Genomic DNA, 24,024 nt, shown 5'->3' with positions numbered 1-24,024 from the left:
AGGAGCGCTGTGGCCTCAACTGAGGAACACGCCACAAGTGTGATGCCCATAAATAAGAAAAGCAGAAGTATATTTGAAACATTCGTTTCCCTTTATTAGCTCAGTGAGGCTGATGTGTACTGCACATTTAAAAAAAAATCACAGGAATTTTCATACAATGAATAAAACCACAACAATACATGTAGAATTGGCAGGTGGGGAAGAAAAAATAAAGCCCGGCAAGGGCTCAACTAATCGCTCACTTTCCCTCTTCAGCATAGTTCAACCAACAGTATTACACTTTCACCTACAAATCTTAAAGTAGCTCCATCAAATCAGCAGTTCACATTATTGAAAATGTCTGTCACATAGGTACAAATTTAGAATCATCACATTATATTACATGGCTATTCTAGGTCATCTATAGATCAGGTCTTAGACTACAATGATTGAAGTTCTCATTACAGCCATCAGAAAAGGACACATAATCATTACCTACTGTAAGCTCACATCTAAAGGCATGAAAAGGTTTCCTTTTTTTCAACTGACCAACCATCATACCCCAATAGTGCAAAGTTCCCTCTCTGCTGCTTTGCATGTTGACAGCCCAGTCGTTGCTCTCTCAGAGTCGTTTAGCAAAAATTGATTTTGTTGCACTGGAAGAGTTATTCTGCTACATCTCTTAAAAATATCACCCACATTTCTAAAGCACCAGTTCAGTCGCCAAAATTGTAGATGTGGTACTTACCACAGCGTGAAGGCAATGGCCTACGGTCATCTAGAAACCCAGAGATCTATGCTGAAATTTGCCTCCAGTGGTGATGGGGTGTATGTGTTCATTTGAAAGATCCTCTCCCCCCAAAAAAATTAAAAATAAAATAAAAGGAATACAGTTTACATTTTGATGGGCTACCCACAGTGTCTGCATAAGATATAAAAGCTCTATTCGGATGGTTTAGTGATTCTCTCTTTGCACTAATTTTAGATGCAATTTGAAGTCCATGGGAAAAAAGAAAAAAAACTATGATCTTTATGTGAACAATATTTGTCAGGCCAGAGGAGGGAATAAATTAATTCTCAACATGAAACTATAATGCTGTCTTTTGATAAGTAAGAAAAGAAACCAAGTATTCTTACTCATGTTAACAATCCAGGGCAAGAAGTAGAATGTATTTAAAACTGGATCACAAAAATTTAAAGGCAAAATAGAGAACGCATCTGGTCCTTGAACACATAATATGATTTACTAAATATTGATTTCTTAAAAATAATTTATTGCTCTTAATAGTCTTTTTTATTATTATTATTCTACAACAGAAGATACTCAGAATTCAGAAAGAAAGACTGTAAACTTCAGTTTGGCGTTCACACAGAGTTTAAAATACTTGCATTTAACCTACAGAACAACAAGAATTAGGCGGATTAAAGATGTGTTACTGTTGTAACGCAGAACCTGTGAACGAGTTTATTTCATAGTATTTTTATTGCTTTCTAGCTACTTAGAAATAAGGAGCCAAAAAATCAAGCAAGCATCTGACAGGACAGACAGTGGATTCACTCAGAACACAATATGCTGGTGATAAATGAATGCAGCCATCAAAATTAGCTGCATTGGCCTGGGGGTGAAATCCATTTTATAAGATTGTGTTGGGTGAGAGAAAGGAAAAGAACGATTAAGAAATAGGCATTATCATGTCTTCCAGAAAAGTCATGTCAGCCAAACCTTGATCGAATCTCAATTTAGAAACGTGAATACACACTCCAAACTGTACTGACTTCCATTCCAGGGCTCCACACTCAGATGAAATCCTGATGCTCAAAATGGAGGTTTTTCGGAAGTTTTTTTTTTATTAAATTTAGCAGAAGCAATGTCATCAAGAACAACATCATGGTCACATCAAGAGGCCATGCTAGTGCAAGCAGAAACACTGCTTCTGCAAAAGCTGAGTTTCCCAAACGAAACACTGAAACTCCACCCTGACAACTGCCATGCATCCTAGGTAGAAAATTTCCACTGGCTTGAGGATTTTCATCATCTCATAATTTATAATAAATAGACTATCTGCAACCGATAAATATGTCTCTTTAGTAAACAAAGGAATGAGATATCAGTATTTATACAGGATGCATAACTGTAAAAAATACAGATAAATACCATCATCATACTCTGACAAGGGAAAGCGATACTGGCTTCAGAGATGGTCTTCAGACACACATTGATTATTGTAAAAATCATACTGCAATTATTACCTCAGCATTTTGTATCAAATTAAAATCACAAGAATTAAAATGAAACAGCATTTTAAAAAGATTTTTTGACCTCTAGTTTCAAAACTACTGTTGATAGAGAAAATAAAAACATTTCTTAATGGTTACCCATTGAGACTTTACATAAAATCATGATATCGTCTAGAAAAATTTTAGATGAGAAAATTTTCATTCCCCTAACAAATCCAGTGTATAAAACTTCAAAGAAAAACAAGCAACAAGAAAATGTGGAAAAATATCGCAGAAGTGGTTAATACCTTTAGGGGGCTAGGATATTTCTTGACAAGATGCTTAGATCAAAGCTCACCTAAGAAGGGATGGATACGCGCGAAGCATCATTTTGTTGCTGCACTCAACAGACACACACACTGTCTTTTTTGTTTTTGTTTTGTACAATCAAATATATATAAGCAGTAAGTTCAGCTTCTAAATAGGTTAGTGTACAATAGTTGTTTCACCTCATAATTACATTTGAATATTCTTGATTAAGAAAAATTCAGCAGTTTTGAAAAGAAGGCTGCATTTACAGTGCATAGCTGTAACAAAAAAAGAACATTGTTGTATAGTATGTACACAAAATAAAAATACTCCATTTAACATCTGTAAATACTTAACTACATTGGAGAGTGTAGCAATTACACTATCTGAACACATCGCAGAGAGTTCTACCCAACTCTCATTCTGTAATGTAACACCGCGCCGCTCCTCAGAAAGAACCATTGGCCAAGCTGCACGATTGGCCATGGACAAGGCTTTTGAAATTTGCAGTGGAAGATCAACATTTTTGGACATTTACATGGGTGTCAGGATAAAGGACGAATGACAGAAACTTCAAAATGTTAGGAAAGTTTAGCATTCCAGTGAGCGCAGTATCCTCTCCCACCCAGATTCCATGGCCAAAGGAAAAAAAAAAAGAAAAAGAAAAAGAGAGAAAGAGAGAGAGAGAGAGAGAGAGAGAGAGAGAGAGAGAATATATTAGTTCTATGGAACCTGCTGTTTCTTCGGGATTGTCATATAATCATGTTGTGAGAGAACACTTGCTTCAAGTTGATTTTGTACTTTCTTAAAAAACAAGAGTACGGAGGCTGATGCCCAGACATCAGCGGCTGTCATTTTAGGGTGGCTTGTGGTTGGTTGGTTGGTTGGTTTTCTTTCCTTTTGAATTTATTCATTTTTTTCCTTTTGAATAGAATATGAACATTTTGAAGTTCTAGGTTTTACGTGTGTCTTCTTGGAACTGCTGCCATTTGAAATGGTTTGCCCTGGTACACTCTGATCAGGAGCCCCCAGTCCCCACCTGTACATACACACTTCCCCCAAACCAGGCACACACACACACACACACACACACACACACACACACACACCATCACCGAGAGACTCCAGGGAAAGCGAAGCTGACACCCATGAATAAACATGTGCTTACTGGATATCCGTTCTGTCTCTTGCTTCTTCAGCAGCTGTGTTCATGTAAACCATTGTTGTTGTTGTTCTTGTTGTATTGTTGTTGTTTTGTTTTGTTTTTGTACAGAGTGTAAAGTAGGAGAAATTCCTAAGTATGACTTGCAATAGTCTATTAGGGGAGGACGCACTGTCCCGTGAGGTATTCACCGTCCCTCTGTCATCCTCAGGCAGGGAACATGTTACCTGCGCAAGCTTCTCTGAGCTTCTTTCAGTAAACTATCGAAATCCAGAGAGTCATACTTGCTCTTGGTGGAAGCAGGGTCAAAGTCATCTGAGTTTGAATCTGAAAGAAATCCAAGCCAGGTCAGATGCACCCTTTCCTGATGGTCATCAACTCAATCATCCCATTCAAGAAGACCTTATGTAAGAGCAGCTTATCTAATCAATATACTTTAAAAATATGCCGAAATTTATATATATACTCAAAATACTCATCTATTGATGCATTTTAGATTTAAACTCTCTTGGAAAGTAGTCAAAATAGACTTTAATGGCAACTATTTAACAGCAAGTTATCCAACAATCTTTGAAAATACGCCCCCGCTCCCCCGATGGCATGTTAAACAAGTCACCTAAGGTTCCTCAACAACTTAGGTGGAGAGACAAGAGTAGAAGCTGGAAATAATTTTCCTATCAATGAGACTAATTTCATTGAGCAAAAATCCAGTTGAGTTATAGGGAGAGAATCAGAAGTTCACCCACTCCCCATCCTGTTGCTCTCTCTTAAGGTAAGAGAAACATATGACCTGGTCACCTACTACATACCTTTGGGTACCTCAGAAATCACTAGTGGCACAAAATCTCCCAAATTAGAAGGTTTAGGGAAATGTTTCATGTCCAGAGAGTATAGATTCAGTCTCTTTACTAATTAATAGGAGATGGAAAATATGCAGGTGAAAATAAAGCCATGGTTTCTCTTGAATCCTTAAACTAGCCCACGTCAGCTTTTGTGCCAAGTCCCACATGCTACTTCAAAGAGCCCTTAACAAAATCAATGTGTTTCAGCAATGTTGGATGTAAAGTAAAAACCTGTTAACTATTCCTGATTTTCTCTATTGACATCTCAAAAAAAGAAGTCAGATATTTTTGCCAGCCTTGCAAATGAGAAACAATATTTTGGAAATATAATGGAAAACCTCTTGCAAATACTTTCATTCTCTTTTAAAGCACTGATTTTGAAGGAAAAACAATCCTTTCTGGAAAACATTTAACCATTTAACAATCCTACCAAAATATGAACATTTCCATGTTTTACCCAGACCAAGTCCTGAAAATGAAATTCTCAACATGACAGAGGAGTAGAAGACTTGATAATGTGGAGGCATGATCACTGACCTCACAAGATGTTGTGCTGAAAGGGTTGGAATCCCTCAAACCCTGCAGCCCCAGGCTGATGTTTTAGCCTTCGCTATAATCCACTCTAACCATCCTAGCTTTCGAAAACAGAAATTCCTGCACTTCTTTTTCTCTTTCATTCTCACCACTCCTTGTCTTTACTGAATTTGTGTCAAGCAAGTTTTTTTCAGGTAAGAAAAAGCAAAACAACAACATTTAGAGTCAGACCCAGACATAAAAGCAAGAACAGAAATGGCCAGTCTTTCCTCACGAACATCTTATATGGTTAATTCTTAAATGATAATGGCTGCCCCCTTTCTCTTCTTAACCAAATGACTAGTTTGCTTGTATTACTAAAACCTCACCAGCAGCTGATGTCCAAATCAAAATCTTGTTTGTAAAAACCGAAGGCAAGAAAGCCCGGCTCATTGCTAGAGATTAGCCTGGAATCAGAGTTCCACTTGCATTGCAGATGAAGGTGAGAGAGTCTGCTGATGACTGAGTGTGTGTGACATTGAGGTCAGCATTGGCCCATCAGGAACACACATATGTATCTTTTCTTGGAGGAAAATTAAAATGTCTTAACTTTGGATTATTCTGCATGAAACGTGGAATTTCAGTGTTTCCATATTTTCATTAGCAAATACTAAAAATATTTTGAAACAGTGGTTCTCAAGACTTCACTGTGAAATATGCAGGCTGGAATTTACATTTATACCCACATATATAAACATACTACCTCACACGGTAGGCACCCCAAAGTCTTTTTTGTTGCATGAAGACAGAATGTGGTTACATGTACTTCCTGAGGCAATGCCATCTATCCCACCTCTTTTTCTACACTAAAGGAAGGATGCTGCAACACAAGTCAAATATAATACAGAGTTTGATAGAAATAACCCAAAAACCACTCGAATTATTTTTTAAATAAATTGTTACAAATAATGACAGTGTATAAGTAGAAACAAATCACATTACAATTGTATTCCTGGCACCCAGAAAACTGTTCGGACAAAATAGGTACTAAATTTAATATTTGTTAAATTTTACTAAAGTTATGGGTGAAAATATTTGTGTTGGGATCTGGGAATGATTTACCAATAAATAAAAAGGGTTTATGAAATGTTATGTATATATGCAGAATACATAAAAATTTGTGATGGATATTTTATTTCCTTCATTTTTTTCTTATGTGTTTAAGTTCTACACCATAACTAATTTGTGATCAAAATTATTATTTTTTTTGTATTGGCATAACCTTCTCTTCTGGTCAGATAGTTGTAATTTAATTTTTATCCTTCCTCTTTAAGATTTTTCATTGAGGTCTTTCAGAAAGATCCATTTTTTTATAAGACAGTAAATAGAAAGACACACAGATTACAGAGTCATAGAAACCAGAATTAAATCCTGGCTTCACCACAGTAACCTTGATTGTCTCTTTAAATTCTGAATCTCATTTATGAAACTGGCTCATAAATCGTAACTGGAATCATCATGTTTTGTACTAATATTATTGTAGTGTCCTCAAGAGTATTGAAATAGGGTGGGCAAACTAACTTAATTTGGGGGAGCAAAAATAAAACATGGAAGAAAATTGGTTAAATCTATCTAAAATACTCGGTCACTTTACTCTTGGTAAAATGTGTCTGCCTCAGATCATTTTTACTTTACATCTGACACACACGATAGTTCACAATCCCTCTAATGGTCCAGTATATAATTCTGCTCATCACATTCAGTAGCCGTGACCTGACACATTTAATGTGAACTCTTCAGGGGACAAAGACCAGACACATATGAATGTTATTCAGTTCCAAAGCTAGATGCTGGTGCTGATTCTTCCATTTTAAAATAACTTGAAACTTCCAACTTCTCATTACCATCACTTTAAATGATAAGCATAGGTTACTCTTTATTGAGCAACTCCTTTATGCCAGATACTGTTAACAGCTTCACAAACATTAATTTAATCTCCACAGCAGCAATATAAGGTGTGTTACCCATGAAGAACCAGAAGCCGAGGGAGTTTAATTGTTTGCTTAAGGTCAGAAGGTAAGTCAGGTTTCAAACCCAGGTCTGCAGGATTCCAAAACTCTGCAGGTTCTTTGACTACACCATGGCTGTGCTCACTCAGATAGACTGTGCTTCATGCAATTGCTGGGCTTGAGGGAACTGGAAAAACCCATGCTACTACTGTGCACATCAAACACACTTTTCAGAAAATACAGAGCTAGCTTAGCAACGGCAACGTTTCATTGCTGCTGGCGAGGCGGTGAGATAACGAGAGGGGAAGCATTCTTCTTAGAAATATTTCAGGAAGGCTCTAGTTCAATTTGGAAATACCATTCAATCCTCCCTCTCCCAGTGATGAATTGTGATCTAAAGGCCCCTCTAGGTAGCTTATTTTAAACTCTAGATGTTTTGAGAGACTAGAAACACCCTGGCCTTCATCACTGAAGGAAATAAGTCAAATCAACTCAAGACTTCAATCTGTCTTGACTGTTTTTATCAGCCAACATTTGAACAAATGACTTGCCACCATTTATATTTTCATCCCTAAGCCTCTATCTCTCTAACAGTCAGCTACCTCTCCCCTGCTTCATACTATCTATTTAGCTTTTGAAGTGAATTATAGCATATTCCCCCTGAACAATGCACACTACCTATATCAATTACTCTAGGAAGACATCACTTTGGTGGAAGGGAAAAAAAATCCCAGTATTTGGTATTCATTTCTTTCTTTATACCAAGCCAAAGCAAGTGCAGATAGAAACATAATAAGGCTTAGGAATAGATGTATATGTTAACTTTATGATTAGTAGCATAATTGATTTAAAATAAGTATTTCATATGCACAAGACATTTGCCACTTTCCTACCTTCATCAAAGAACATAAAGTCTTACAATACACATATTAGATTAAAAAAATCACATGCAAAAGAACAAAATTAAAATTTGAAAGGAAATTAAGATGTCAATTTTGACATTATTTATAATATTAAAAATTGAATAAATGTTTAACTATAATGGAATACTGAAATATAATGGCATTATTCACTGAACAGAATACTGTGTTGCCATTAAAAAGTATTGATAAATTATTTTTAATCCTGTGAGTACAGTGGAAAATGAACTTATATAATATTAATTGAGATAAGTAGAACTTAAAAGTATATATATATATATAAAAAACATGACCTTAACCATAAGAAATTAGACATTCTGAGACAATACTGGAATGTACAACACACACTAAGTCACAGTGGTTATCTCTAGGTGATAGGCTGATAGCTGATTTCCCTATTTTTCTTAACTTAGTATTTTCTAAATTTTATCCCTTGACTCTTTACAACTTTTAGAACAAGAAAAAAAATCAATACTTATGGATGCTTCAGTTTCCTTATCTGTAAAATGGGAATGACAATGATAATATCTATCTTCCATGACTGTTTCGGTAATTAAATGAGAAAATGCTTGCAAAGCCCCTGACATAGTGCCTAACATATAGAAGTACTCAAAAATAACATTTTTCTCTTTTTTCTTTTAAAGAGACTATAGTGTGATCTAGCATATAAAATTTTATTTTCTTCTCTCAAGGTGCACTTTGTTGAAAATATTAACATTTCTAAGTCTTTATGATAAGAGAGAACAAGACTCTTGCACATTCTGTTCCATAAAACAATGATGGCAATGCTACAGGTTTGGAAAAAAGGGTTCAGGGATGGGAATAGAAAACAATGGCAGATTATATATACATAGACAAAGACACATACAACATAGACACATGCTGACGCACACTTTACCCACATATACACACAACACATACACACACAAAACACAACATACTGCCTCTACACACAAACAATGCAGAATTTCCGCATCTGGGAAGACAGCACAACAAATTTACTTCTGTCCCTGGTTGCCCAAACCTACACTCCTTGTTTCTGAAACTGTCCCGTGCATTAAAAAATAAATAATAATATAAAATTTCTATTCAAATATCCCCTCTAGTAAAATAATGGTTCAACCCACTGTGCCTTCGATTTACATTTACTCCCATTTTGAGCTCTACATTATGGATTCCTCATTCTATGTACAATAAAATCCATACCTAGGTCTGCATAGTTAGACTTGAAAAATTGCTTGCGTCCACAAAAGTACAGCTCGAAGTCAGTTTCATTTGACCTGCGCAAAGTGTATCCATTTTCAAGAGCAGCAAAAGCATCACAGGTGTAACGGTAGGTAATGAAACCATAGCTGTCTCTGCAATGGACAAAGAGGAGAAGTTCAAAGCTAGTGAGGCAGCATTAGCATATATGACTATAACACTTTCTACTTTGGGAGACTCCGCTGATGCCCACGTCTGAACCACTGCGCCCATTTATCAGTGTGATTGTCCTGTCAAGCTGCTAAATACTTATTTCTGGGACAGGAAATCTCAACTAGAAAGATTAATAAATAGGGATGAAAGAAAATAAATAAGGTTCTGAACTCAACATGTCATCTGTCAAAGCATCCCCATCCTAGTCATCTTAGGGCCATAATTTTTTACATATGTCAGCTTCTAAACAAGAAATAATCTTGAAGATTCTCACCCATCATCCCGCAGATTTACTGTGCACTCCTCAATTTCACCAAAAACTTCAAAACGGTCCCTCAGTTCTGTCCGTGTTGTGTCAGGTCTGATTTTGCCAACATAAATCACACGGCGTTCTTCCTGGGGGTGGGGGAGGAAAGAGAGACCTGCTAGTTCTGGAGACAGGAAAGAAGTTGGACCTCTAGAAATATTCATAAAGTGACAGTCATGCAGAAGAAGAACCCAAAGAGCATGCCAGTTAAAGCAAAACATACACTAAACTGAATGAAAGGCTATGCTGGAACCAAGTTTTAATTTCCCTTTTGTCAATATCACTCTCTTCCTTTACATACTCTCTTTTTGGAACCCCATTCTCTTCTACTTTTCCTACTCATCTCTGTTCTTCAGTCACATGAATTTTTATATGTTAGAAAAGAAATATGTGTAATGTGATCATTTTATCACTGAATAACTGAACAATACCTGTTAAATATTTTAACTCCTATGACTCAATTATTAATCCTCAAAATTGCTAAGAAACTGACCTGGCTCACATAACTGTATAATTTCTCATTAACTCAGAATTCTAATACGGCGATGTGCAATTTTCCCCTGTTTTATTGAAAAATAACTGACACAAATCACTATTTTATTGAAAAATAACTGACACAAATTTTGACATACTTCAAAAGAGTGATTTCTGAAACTCTAGTATACATAAATATTACCAGAGGTGCTTATTAAAAATGTAAACTATTGGGATTTATCCCAGCTATACTAAAAGTATTTGGAAGATAGGGTTCAATGATCTTCATTTTTAACAAGCACATCCAAGTGACTCTGACACAGGTGGTCCAGAGACAATAATTTGAAAAATACAGTCTTAAAATGTAGACTATTTTAAGCCTTGAGTCTCCAAAGAATAAGAGTTATAAAAGAGGCTATCAATTTCACTTTGCCAATGAATCTTATTTTAGAACCAGACTAGAAGGGTGTGGCCTAATTTTCTCCAGTAGAGTCAATATCATCATAATCTGAAAGTCATCAGCAATTTATAACCTTCACCAAATGAGATGAATATTTCATAGCCAGTGGATATATTTCTCAAAAACAAACAAACAACAAGACAGGAATGCATTTCTTAATGTAAGAAGCAATGCTATAAATCTTGCTCTAAAAAGACAGGCCAAAGGCCACAATGTTCCTTAAAACTGAGAGAGGCAAGAAAGTAAGGAGTTAATATAAAAAATGTGCTTACCAACTAGGCTACATGTCTATCAAGGACAAACAAGAATGGAATGAACTTCAGGTTGCTGAGATTTAAGTTAGATGGAAGCAAAGACAGGGAAGCACAGGACCAAGGTATAGATTTTGCTTGCCTAAGAGTTTTCTCTGGATGTACCGAGATATCTTGTCTTGGATGATGTGAAAAGTAATTTAGGCCCAAGGCAAAGAGATGTCCCATGTTATTTACTGAATTTCTTTCTTTTTCTTGTGCCCAGTATTTAGTGAAGGACCTGCCAAAGACTGAGCACTCAATAAGTGCTTGTGAAATATAACTGAATAACTCAGACCCTGTAATACATATCATCTGAGGTGATCTAATCACTCATGTTTCATCTTCTTTTATCTTATGCAACCCTCCTATTTCTGTTTTGATCAGGAAGTTTCTCTGAGCTTCATACTCAAATAACCAACCATCTACTTGACATATCAGGTTAGATATCCCCTCAGCACCTCTAGCTGGACCAACATCACCCAAACCAAACCCCCTAGTTCTGCCCTCTTCCCAGGAGTGGGTCTTTCTCCAGTGTTCTTGGATCAGTGAAGTTAACACCATCGCCAGTTATTCAGGACAAAAACCTTAGTGCCTTCCTTGATTCTTCCCTCATATCCAATCACTCGTTAAGTCCTATTGATTTTTACCTCCTACATCTCTCTCTAGTCCATCTCCTTTATTATATCTCCCGAAACCAAGCTGCCAGCATCTCCTTCTGGACTAGTATGACAGCTTCTTAACTTGGGCCCCGTGTCTATGTTTACCTTCCTCTAGTCTATTCTTTCACTCAGGCTGAGTAAGCCAATTACTGTCTACCACATTCCCAGGGCTTCTCCTAATGTTTAAAGAAAGTCTTAAATCATTAACAGGACCTGCAGGGCCCATCACAGTCTGCACCTGTCATCATCGTGGGCTTTACCTCCCTCATTACATCCTTTCCTTTATTTTTCAGCTACCTTGTGGTTCCATCAATCCTTAGTATATACTGTGCTGCTTCCTTCCCCAGGGCCTTGGAGCAAGCCATTCTCCTGCTACTTGGAACATCCTTCTTACAGTGTCTCTTGCTCCTCTCCACCAACATATACATACTGTGTAAAATTACACTGAGGCCAATAATTATTTTATTTCTGAGACTTGAAATAAGGTCAGGATTCTCTTGGTTGCTCCAATAGGACACTCTATTTATCCCTTATAGTTATACTAGAGGCCTGGTGCACAGAATCCATGCATGGGAGGTGGGGGGTCCCTCAGCCAGGCCTGCACCCTCTCCAATCCAGGACCCTTCGGGCGATGTCCGACTGCCGGTTTAGGCCTAATCGCTAGGGCCTAAACCAGCAGTCGTACATCCCTCTCACAATCTGGGACTGTTGGCTCCTAACCGCTCACCTGCCTGCCTGCCTGATCACCCCTAACCACTCTGCCTGCCAGCCTGATCGCCCCTAACTACTTCTGCCTTAGCCCCCGGCACCATGGCTTTGTCCAGAAGGACGACCGGAAGATATCTGGTTGACCCGGTCTAATTAGCATCTTACCCTTTTATTAGTATAGATGCCCAATCGTAATTGAATAATTAACAGTTTATTCACTGATTAATGTCTATTTCCCCTACAATGAAAGTTTCATGAAAGCAGAGACCATATCTGCCATGTTTTAAGGGTACTTGAAATATTTAGTCTCAATGAATATTTGTTGAAAAATCAATCAATCACTTCATGAAAGCAGAGACCATATCTGCCATGTTTTCAATGAATATTTGTTGAAAAATCAATCAATCATCAATCAACTAATAATTTTTAACACTCCATACCTTCCATTACATCAAAGATGTCTAAGTGTGTTCTATACTTTATGAAGCAAAGACAATGGAGAAATAAAGCCAGGTTTGAAGCTTTATATCATAGGATAAACCTTGCCCAGGTAGCTCAGTTGAGTAAATTAATAAAGGTTTTCACAATTTGTTAGTACAGGTTAAAGTGTAAAAAATGTAGAATAGCTACAAGCTGGTAGGACTTTCACTCTTAAAAATCACTCTGAGAATCAGAGGTGTAGCTAAAATAGTTGGCAAACACAATTCCCCTGACAGTGGCTATTGAGCCTAAGTAACTGACCAGATGATATACAGCAAATAGAGCAGGCTGCCTGATTCACTTCCATGTAGATTGTATGTCTCAATTGAAGGCTGCACCGTGTTGTTCCATAGCAGCCAGCACATCAGGAGGTCAATAAATATAAATGGATGGTGAGGCCCATCCTGGCGCAGTGCTGTGCACTTGAGCAAGGGATTCATAACATCACATTCCATTCTATTTATGCATCCAGCTCCAGCCAAACAGTCAAATGCAATGGGACTGCTATCTAAACTTCCTGGCGCCTGCTTGCATGGGTGTTCTGAATTTCTTTTTTTAATGAGCCTTTTAGGAAGGTTACTACTGTATAGAGGAAAAGGAGGGGAGATGCAGAAGAGAGAAAAAGAAATTGAACCATCACAAGGAAACTGTTCAACTACCATTATGGGAATACACATAGCCTACAGATTCAAGTAAATTCGAAGTTAAAGATAAAATCGACCATATGCACGTCCATATGCAGACATATTGGGACAGTCTCTGAATTGCTTCTTTATACAAAGCTGTAGGCAACAATGATCCCACAAAGGAGATAAACCAGAGGACCTTTTACATCAGCTATGGATACATTCTGCAGGAAAAAGAAGACACAACCTGGATGGAACAGAAATCCAAAGGGCTGTCCATAGTCACGTATTATCTACTTGTCTATTATTTCCTTTTATAAAACACAGACTGGAACCACATCTTGCTACCTTACAAAGACTAGAGATTGAATACATGTTAAAATAAAAAGATTTGAGTGCTCAGTTCAGTTTTCCCGGTGCTAAAAATGAAACCAAAAAGGCATAAGAAGGTCTAAAAAGCAAAGACAAAAATCTTTTCGAAGATTGGCCAAAATGTCTAGCAGAGAACTGATTATTTTTAACATGTTGCAGTTTTATTAGACTGATGAATAGATTGCATATCTTTAAAAAACCTTAACATTTGCAGCCAATTTTTCAAGACATTAATTTCTAAACAGGAGATGAAAGGAAAAGAAATCAAAATGCTTAATAACATTTCCAACTTCTTAAAGGCTTGGAGGAACTCTAAACCTTTGGCAAAAGCTTTTGAAAAATGATTTTCAGACTAGTTTTCACTATCAAGAAGGATGGAATATTTATCAAATATCTTTTAGCTTCAATTTTCACAAGAGCTAGTTTGTTGATGGGGTGGATAATAAAACTAAAGATTTATGTTGCATTAACAAGTATGGTAAATCCTCATTATATCAAAACAGGGGGAGATAAATATAAAAAGTAAAACCTGACTGAATGAACTGACTGTGTATTATCAAAGCCTTTATCAGAAAGTGTATAGAGCCTCCTAGTTAGCTGGAGAAAGCATGTGATATTTCTCATCAAATAATAAGCTACTCATAATAAAAGTGATTTGACTATGGATAAAAATAAAATCAGCCCTAGCTGGGTGGCTCATCTGGTTGGAGCCTCATCCTGTACTCCAAAAAGTTGTGGGTTTGATTCCCAGTCAGGGCACATAGTACCTAGGTTTCAGATTCAGTTCCTGATTGGGGCAAATACTGGAGACACTGATTGATATTTTCCACTCACATCAATGTTTTTCTCTTTCTATCTTTCTCTCTCTCTCCTTTCCTCTCTCTCTAAAATTAATAAAAACATATCCTTCAGTGAGGTTTAAAATATATTTTAAAAATAAAATTAATAAGGAGGTTAACATTTACCATCTAAAATATATCAAGCACTGGTTGATGCTTTTCATGGGTTATCTCACTAAAATGTTCTGCATTACTAACAACAAGGAACAGCTTGATAGAATTTGGATTTTCAGAACTTTTATTCTACATTCCCAAATTATAATAAATGTTAAAATCCTCCTCCTTTCTAAGAAAACTGCATGCCAACTTTGGCAATGAAAGATTTGTGTTCATTGTCACATTAGCTACAACCTGACTTCCTCAAAAATTCCAAGGATAGTACAAATGCTATAGTTGAAATAGATGAGATGAATGGATAAATTCCATGCCATTTCTAGAATCATTGGCATAGTTAGGTCCTCTATCAAAAGGAAAAACCTGAGGGGGGTGGCCATAAAAAGATATGGATGGACAGAACAAAATGCCAAAACTCTGACAAAATCCAAAAACAGAAAGATTTTTTTTTCTTTTGCCTTTAATATTGATTACACACAACTAATTCAGTAGCCATTCAATGAGTTTATACTACTAGGGTGCACTCTCAGGGAGAAAACAAAACTACAATATTCTGTTTTCCAAGTTACCCCCATCCCAGAAGTGCTCGGGCATGTTCCTTCTTAGGGTATAAGGTGGGATAAATAGGAATAAACCCAGGTTAGTCTACTTAATAGACAATCTGCAAGTAAGAGCTCAGATGCAAGTAAGCCCAGTGATAAGTCAGAAAACATGAAAATTATAGACTCAGAGTATATATAACTACTTGTGATAAAACAGCTAATTTCTAAATAGTGAGCTTAGAACTCAAAATATACTCACCCACCTGAAATATCTCTTGAAAAGGGATGGAATAGAATGCTACTTAATTTTCTCCATTAAAAAGAGTAACTATGAGAAATTACACATTGCTTTTCATTTGGAAGAAGCTGATCATTATCAGTGATGATGCACTATCCCTGGCTCCTGGGCTACATACTAACCAACAGAGAAGAGAAATGGAATGCCACAGCCACTGCCCAAGCACATCTGGTTTGGATTTTAAGCACTGAGCCATATCATAATGTCTAGATTTGCCCTTTTAATTAACATCCCATTATCATGTTTTCTGGCAGGAAACTGTACAAATTCCAAATGGAGCTGGACTTGGAAATCCGCAAGAAATTAGAGCAGTGACAGTTTAGACAGTAAGTACTAAACTTTGGCTTGTTCAGCTCCAATAAAACCTGAATTATTTCAAGCCTATGAGACTGAGAAAGGCAGAGGGTGAACTGGTTTCTGAGAAAGAGTTTAGATGGACATTGGAGGAAAGTGTCAACTGAACCAATAGCAATATTCAACCACAATGTATGATTCCGGGTTATTAATTACTAATCAGTAGTCTTCGCTTAACTGTCTGATGTGGTGAACTCAAGTCAATCTGGATAGAGACTTTTAAAGGCATAGGCTATGAAAACTTTACAGGCCTCCCAAACCATCTCCTTACAGAGCTCAGAGCAAAAGCAATATAGACCACAAAACAGAGGTAACAAAGTCTACCTGAATTCTGTAAAATATCTATTACTAAATGACTTGCACGTTATTTTTTTTCCCTTATGATGACTCTGCTTTGTTGGTCCCCTAATTATATGATTGATCAGAATTAATGTAAAATCCTGCACTACACCCAAAGTATTCCAAACATAATTTGCTACTCATTCACTACTTTAAGTGTATCTCAAAAATCAGAAGGGAAACCATCTACCTGACCAACTTGGGTGGACTGTCCTAGTTTCTTTAGCTGTTTCATGAATGACTTTTCAAGCTAATCTAGTCCAGGGACTCAAAAATCATTGCCTGTATCTCTGTGCCCAAGTACATAAAAATAAACTTTGCAAAATACATTTTGGCATAAGAAAGCAGATTATTCTGAGGAAGGAAATCAATCAGAAAATCTTCCTGTGGGTAAACGCATTAAGTAGTTCCACTATGCCTCCAAGATGGACTTCAAAATCTTTATCACGACTTACAGAACCTTTCAAAGACCTGGCTACCATGGAGCAGCATTTCTTGCTGCTCCTATACCCAAGTGTTCTAGTTAAATGACTATAAGATTTAAAATACTTTGCTTTTTTTCCAGAAATTTAGTGTGAGTTATAGCCTCTGCCTAGAATAGCAATGTCCAAGAAGAATATAATGCAGTCCATATAATTTTAAATTTTCTAAAAGGCACATTTTCAAAGTAAAAAGGAGCCAGAAAGTTAATTTTAATGATGTATTTTATTTAGCTTGATATATCCAAAATATCATTTCAACTTGTCATTGATATAAAAATATTAATGAAGTATCTTACACCCCTTTTTTTGTAGTCTTTAAAATACAGATGATCTCACTCATTTGTGGAATGTAGTGAACAACACAGACTGATGAACAGGGACAGATCCAGAGACAGAGAAGCAGCGATCAGACTGTCAAACTTCAGAGGAAAAGTAGGGGAGGGTGGGGGTAAGTGGGAGAGATCAACCAAATGACTGTGTATGCATGCATATAAGCCCAACCAATGGACACAGACAACAGGGGGATGAAAGCATGAGTGGAGGGGGGGGTTGGGGGTTAATGGGGGATGAGGACACATATGTAATACCTTAATCAATAAAGAAATTAAAGATTGAAAAAAATCCAATCACACTTTTAGTGCATTCAAATTTGGGACTAGCTGAATTAGCCACTTGGCTAATGGCTACTATGTTGGACAGCACAGGTTCAGCAAACCTTTGCCTTCCATCCCTTTGGTTACAGATCAATCTCACCCTTTTCAGGGATGACCTCCCTCATTTCCAGGTCTTCATGCCCACTATAGTACCTTAGATGTATCTTCTACAATAGCACTTAACACACCCCATTGTCTCTTTGTTTATCTTTATTTTAAGCTCCCTGGCTGTAGGACAGCAGGTCTTACCTAATTTTATATCCCCAGCACCAAGCAAATGTTTGTCACTTAAAGAGTCATGAGCTTTCACTATGTTAAACAGAAATAGCATATAGTTATTGAAGTGGGTATTGGTTTAACAGTGAGTCCCAAATCTTTATATTAAGCTCTTACTATCTATAGGTCACTGTGTCAGTAAACAATCTCTAGGTCATAGATTGTTGCTTTTTTTAAAAAAGTCAAAATTCTCAAAAATATAAGGTTATTTTATAATTCTTTAATATAACCCGAGTTGTCATTTGCACTATGAAAGGCATCTTCCAAAGAAAATTTATAAAAGATTGTCTTAGCTAAATAATTAACTATGAACATTCAACATCTGTGACACAATGAGAAGATGGGGGTGGTATCTGCTTTCAAGCTGAGGTTGATGACCTCAAGATGCTTTTGGCTCAAGATGCTTATGGACTGTAGATCAATCACACTACTTGATCTATTTGGAAAGAGTTTAACTAGCAAAAAGGCACCTACATTCCTTCCTTTCTTTTTTTTGAAATTTAAATTCTTTATTGTTTAAAGTATTACGTAAGTCTCCCTTTTCCCCCCATTAACCTCTCCCGGCCACTCCCACCCCCCCAGCACATGCCCTCATCCCTCAAGTCCCCATCTGTGTCCATTGGTTTTGCTCATATGCATGCATATAAGTCCTTTGCTTGATCTCTTACCTCCTCACCCCCCACTTTCCCTCATAGGCTGGACAGACTGTTCAATACTACCTTCCTTTCTTGACTCTAGCTAAGTATTTGGCACTAAATTATCTTTGAAGGAATAAAATAAGCACATGTAATTTATCTACATTTATTTATATAGCTTTGGTTATAGCTATGCTGTATTTTGCCCAAATGAGTAAGTATATTATTAAATAATTAATCTTTCTCTTTAATGGCATACTTCTAAAAAGAAACATGAAGGCTTTTATAAAATATGAATTTGCAAACACTGAAATAACTATTTTTCTTACAGGCTTATGCAACATGATTCTCTTTTATAAAGATTAACTATAATATGCCATATTAAAAGGCTTTGTAAGCTACATGGCACTATATAAATGTGAGTTATTATAATTATTGAATAGGCTATTAATTAAAAACAGCAAAATTAGAAATATTGAATTTTTAATTTTCATTAGTCTTCTTAAGTGTTAACTAATGACACTCTGGCAGATCTTAATATCGCAGTTCATTTGAAAGTTGAGAAAAAAATGAGGAAAAGTGTTGTAATTTGCAAAAGACCCAAGATTCAGTCTTAGGTAGATTTAAAGTTAAGTGACAGCAAACACCCTAGACCTTTAGCCTAAGTATTCAATTACATCTCCTTTTTTTCCCCTTGAGTGCCTACGATTAACAAATCTCTCATTTAACCTTTTTCTTCCAGCTGATAACTGTTGGCCAATGCTTGATTTTGACTTCATTAGTCAGTTCTTTTCTGTAGGTTTTTCAAGATTTTGTTGATGGCAGTGGGTTTTCTTAAAGGAACCACATCCATCTAATCTCTAAAATTCCATTCCCTAAGTCTTGGTTTCCTTATATGCAAGATATGTCAAAAGTTGATCTTCATGGAAATGATTCTCAGCAGTTAGCAAGACAGGCAGCAGCTGCAATGAACAAAAGCAGTACCATTTCTAACCGATTAGCCATGGCTCCCTGGAGCACCCTGAGTCTCTACAGGGGCTTGGTGGGAAACAGTGCCATAATCGATTAGGAATGTTTGCCATGGACAAGCACTAGATACTGACAACTGGAGTGTCTCATATTTGTCTTCCAATTGATAAGCAATGGGTGGGAGATGGGGTAAAGTCTATCAGTTAGTAAGCAGCTGCTAAAAACGTACTGACCTACAGAGAAAAAAATTAATTTAACATAACCTGGATCTTTCCAGGAAAGGGTCAGTACGGTCTATATGTCATCGGAATGTAATGCCCTGCCATAAGTGGTGCCAAAATACATAATGGGTTATTGACAAATAGTTCATAAGAAATGTGATGAGTCAACTGCCCAGTTAGGTGTTGAACCAGCACAAGAAAGAAATGATGACTTTCTTAGCAAATTTTCCTCTACAGCCTCCTTTAAATCTAAGAGACCCAGTCTCTTCATGGACAATATAAACCTCACACCTGCCAAAAAGACAGAACAGTGATCCCTCCTCATTTTCCACTCAGAGAAAAAAGCAAGAACTCATCTGTTGCCCCGATGGAACCAGTGCCTGACTGAATAACTCTCTCTGCCTCCATTTTTGAACACAGTAATGAGCTTCAAGATGAATGAGATGAATGAACTATACTGATTTTACATTTGGTTCTCCAAAGGGTCAGTACGGTCTATATGTCATGTGAAGGGAGATTGGGGACTCACTGATGTTTTAATGTCAAGAGGCTGGATATTGCATATTTTAACAAAGCCTTGGCTTTAGTTTATTTTTTAATCTACCCCCCCCCCAAAAAAAAAAAAAAGAGAGAGAGAGAAAAGGAAAGAAAAGAGAAACCCTCCTTTGAAATGAAAGTTAGCTCCAAGCTGCTTACAATTGCCTTCTGCCTCTGCCTCTCCCTTTGTTTGGCCCTTTCAGACTCGCGCTTCTCATACTCTCTGCGGTATTCTTCCCTCTTCAGCCTTTCGTGCTGATATTCCTCGTAGCTGTCATACCTGAGAAACACAACTTCATCATTAAGTCAACCACCTCCAGTGGCACGAGCAAAATGAATAATAAACTGGGGAGGGGCAGGGTTTAGATAACATCTTGTCAGCTAAAGGCCCAGATGAGAGGAGCCCAAGGAAAAAGACACGCATCATTACCTGGGCCTACGGCCGTAGGGTGATCTTGAACGTGATCTCGAGCACAGGGGAGAATTTCGGTGTGCATGGTGTCTGCAGTGGCTTGACTCATAGTAGTAGCAAGATCTGGGAGGGAGGAGAAAACAAAAAAGGCATTTGCAACTGCCACTTAACCCCCGTTGATCGGCACGACTGAACATGCCCAGGAACGCTGTATTACATAAACTGGCTTTTTCTTCCTAGAGACTAGTGAGATTTCCCAGTGACAGTTTCTGATCATCTAGTCAGCTCAGAGGTCTGGGAGTGATGTGTTCTCTCCAGCGTCTCTTATTGATGTTAACGTCGAGCGCCAGTCTGGTACACTGGCAGCTTTATCTTGCATGGATCTCAACTATCCTTGCACAGGGCAGCTCTCCAGGTAATGGAAAAAGTTAGATGAGCAAGTTTCTTACAAATTGCTCTCTCTGATCTGACTGGCTCAAGGCACTGTGCTCAAGGCTGACAGATTTAAGAGAAGATGAGGAGCGATGTATGTGTAACAACAATCTCATTAGTTCAGTGACACCCCGAATGCAGTGTGAGGAGCTGGCCTGCCTGTGGGTTTAAATGTTTTTGGTTTGGGTGGGTTGTGGTGTTTTTTTCTGTTTGTTTGTTTGTGTGTTTTACTTCCTGGGAATGGCTTATGCTCTGGGTGGGTTTTGACAAGATTTACCTTGAGGAGGATCTACTGCCTGGGGACCTTGATCTTGACCTGGAATATGGTGATCGGGAACACGACCTGTGTCGAGAAAAGGACCTTGAACGAGAGCGCATCCTTTGGGGTCTTTGAGAAAATAAGGATTTGGGTGGTGAAACGGAATCTCTACATGGAGAGTTAAAGGAAGAGCAGGAAGGGGACACATCGAACAATGAATAGGACTGCGTGCCGTCCCAAGGGTAGTTCAGTTTATCACTTTCATCTTCGCTGTCATCAAACAGGCCATCCATGGCTAGTCCTGAATTTATAAACATAGGTAGTTTGGAGAATTGTTCGTTACTGAAATCACTGTCCCTCAGTTCACTGGTCTTGTCTGCTTCGTCGTCGAAAACAGCTTGACTGGGATGACCGAAGTGCTTGTTGAGCTCGGCGCGGATCTCCTGGTCCTGGAGCTGTTTCCTGGTGCTACAAGGAGAGACCTGCTTGCTCCCCTGCAGAGTCTCTCTCATGCAGCACGTGTCTGAATCCGTGGAGGAACAAATCTGCCCCTGCCCACTGGCGGAAGCATCTTTGTATTCTAGTTGTCTAGAGTCTTGGAGCTCCTGTGATATATTGATGAGTATTTCTGTTTTGGAATTGATTGACTGACAGTAGTCATGGTCACCAAACAGCCGTAGACTGGGCCGCTTGGCCTTCCTTTCCTCGTGTCCACTGGTGAGCACTGAGGCCTTGCTGAGTTGCGCATACAACTCAGATTGCTCGGGCCCTTTCTTGGTGGAGCTGTTGCCTTGGGTACCAGGACACTCGCTGTACCGGGGCTTCTTTGATGGCGGAGGTACCACAGTCTTGCAAGAGGACTTCAGCTTTGGAGAAGCCCTAAAAGGGTTGTCTTGGTTGGCTTTATGAGGAGGAGTTGTGGGTGGAGTTAGGCCTAAGGCAAAATAAAATAAAATAAAATAAAATGGTGGGGAGAGAAAGAGAGAAGAGACAGAGATAATGTTCTTAAATGCCGGGATACGTTTTCCTAATTTTACTGAGATTTCAGACAATGGTTAAAACTGGGTGAAAAAGAAGGAAACTAAATTCATGACAAGACCTGCAAAAGTGACTCTCCCCTCTAAGCTCCTGTCTCCAAGAAAAGATGGATCAACTGTGCCAGGCAGCTGTGCGAGTCGTGAGATTGTATATTTCAAACACCAATGTTGACAGACCTGCTTTCCAGGAAGCATTAATGCATCCCTCCTGGCCTCCACGGCACCAGGCACCACCAAGGTCAGATTTTTCAAGGGCATCTCATCCTCTGCGTTATGGAAAATGAAAGCGGCGGAGCTCAGGAGAATCATGGAACAGCTTTGGTAGCTTTTGTCTACAAAGCATGCTGCCAAGGATGCAAGTGGCTCAGGGGTTTTGTCCAATCAAGGAAATCTACCAGTGAAGCTAAAGAATTTGGAAACTTAAAAAGAAAAATAGATGGATGATGGCAAATGCGGGAATGACATAGGCAACGTGGAGGTAAGTTCAGTAAAATACTACATAGGAAGGCAGGGAACTAGACAACTCTACAGCTTGATGGCAACAATTCTTTGTTGCCACAGTTCATTAACTTAGTAAACCATGGCTAATGTAGGTATAATACATTCTTGTAAGCATAACTAATACATTCTGTCTAAAATATGGTTCTGCAGCAGAAACCAAAGTGAACAGTAACATGAATTATTACAGTGACAGGGGACCATTTTATTAGAGCTCAACATTAGGGCAGGTTATGAGGCTGAAGGACTGAAAGGAATTCAAGCTTCAGCAACTAACTAATTTAAATTTTTTTAAATAAAGGAAAAGGGGGAAACCTCATCAGTTGTTGGTTGCCTTTCATGATTTTTCTACAGAAGGGCAGAAAATTCTATCAGCAGTCCCTATGGGAGAGTCCGTGAAGTATAGTTGCCTTATGAAGTGTCCTCCCTGAGTAGGTGATGCTCATTCCCTTAGACTGAGGAAGGGTAATTGCAATACAGCTTCTGAGTCCAAGGAACTTTGAAGAAGGGAAGACTGGAGTTCAAATGACTTCATGCTTTGGAGGGAACATTTTAGTTTACAATACACTTTCTATTTAGAAGAATGGGTGAATGCTATTCAGCAAAAAAGAACTTCAAGTATGCTAACAAGCCTGGGGTTAGACTTAAGGCAACTGCACATTTCAAGGAAAGGCAGAGAAATTCTACCTTACTGGAAAAAAAGTGTGTGTGAGTGTGTGTGTGTATTTATATAGAGAGAACCAAGTAGGTCACAGAAAGTCATGTGAAATTTTGGTATGAACAGGCAGACGCTGCCTCTCTCTCCTACTCTACAATAAAGGAAATTGACATTTTACCTAAAATGAAATTGTTTCTGCCACTCTTTGGCAATTTTATTATGCATAGCTAATTCTGCCTTATGAGGGAAGAAAGGGGACAAAAATGCAAAGTGGTTTCACTTTGGAAATCCATTCCAGAAAGACCAGGAAATACAAACACAAAGAGAAATATCTGAGTCTCAGAAAAGCTTCCCTTTATTAACAGCCCCTCTGCCTACCCCTCGTTGCTTATAGATAATAAGGAGGAGACATATTATTGAATGCACCACCCAGGTTACTGAGACACACTCTCCTTTCTTCCCTTTTTCAGGGACAAATATGACTTTTACTCAATTTTAGAAATCCCTATGTGGTCAATCTTTTTTTTCTCTCTCTCTTTTTTCTTGTTTCTTTACCTTCTGCATTGCCCATTCACACATACTGATTTCTACCACATGCTACCTTTAATTACCATGGCAACAAATTTAAAGATACTAATACACAGCAAAGAAATGACAAGTTCTCAAATATTTCTCATAGAAAACTAAAATGCACAAAGAAATAATGCTGGATAATCTCTTGTT

General features: G+C 37.9%; 1 protein-coding gene across 2 annotated transcripts in view; it reads right to left on the bottom strand.

Annotated features, from left to right (window-relative positions):
- Positions 1-68: 68 nt before the first annotated feature.
- PPARGC1A (PPARG coactivator 1 alpha) overlaps positions 69-24,024 on the bottom strand; it is a 677,982-nt gene continuing 654,026 nt past the window's right edge. For both annotated transcript variants that reach the window (XM_006771042.2, XM_006771041.2), the window contains 6 exons: positions 21,127-22,042; positions 20,436-20,540; positions 20,165-20,285; positions 9,642-9,763; positions 9,158-9,309; positions 69-3,994 (listed from right to left, as the gene is read on the bottom strand). In XM_006771042.2, the coding sequence (XP_006771105.1) occupies positions 3,891-3,994; positions 9,158-9,309; positions 9,642-9,763; positions 20,165-20,285; positions 20,436-20,540; positions 21,127-22,042 (1,520 nt within the window). In that variant the 3' untranslated portion in view covers positions 69-3,890. The remainder of the gene's footprint in view (positions 3,995-9,157; positions 9,310-9,641; positions 9,764-20,164; positions 20,286-20,435; positions 20,541-21,126; positions 22,043-24,024) is intronic.

Source organism: Myotis davidii, unplaced genomic scaffold, assembly GCF_000327345.1.
Source record: "Myotis davidii unplaced genomic scaffold, ASM32734v1 scaffold743, whole genome shotgun sequence".
NCBI lineage: Eukaryota > Metazoa > Chordata > Mammalia > Chiroptera > Vespertilionidae > Myotis > Myotis davidii.
Note: the sequence above shows the minus strand (reverse complement) of the source record. Positions and strands in the feature narration are given on the sequence as shown.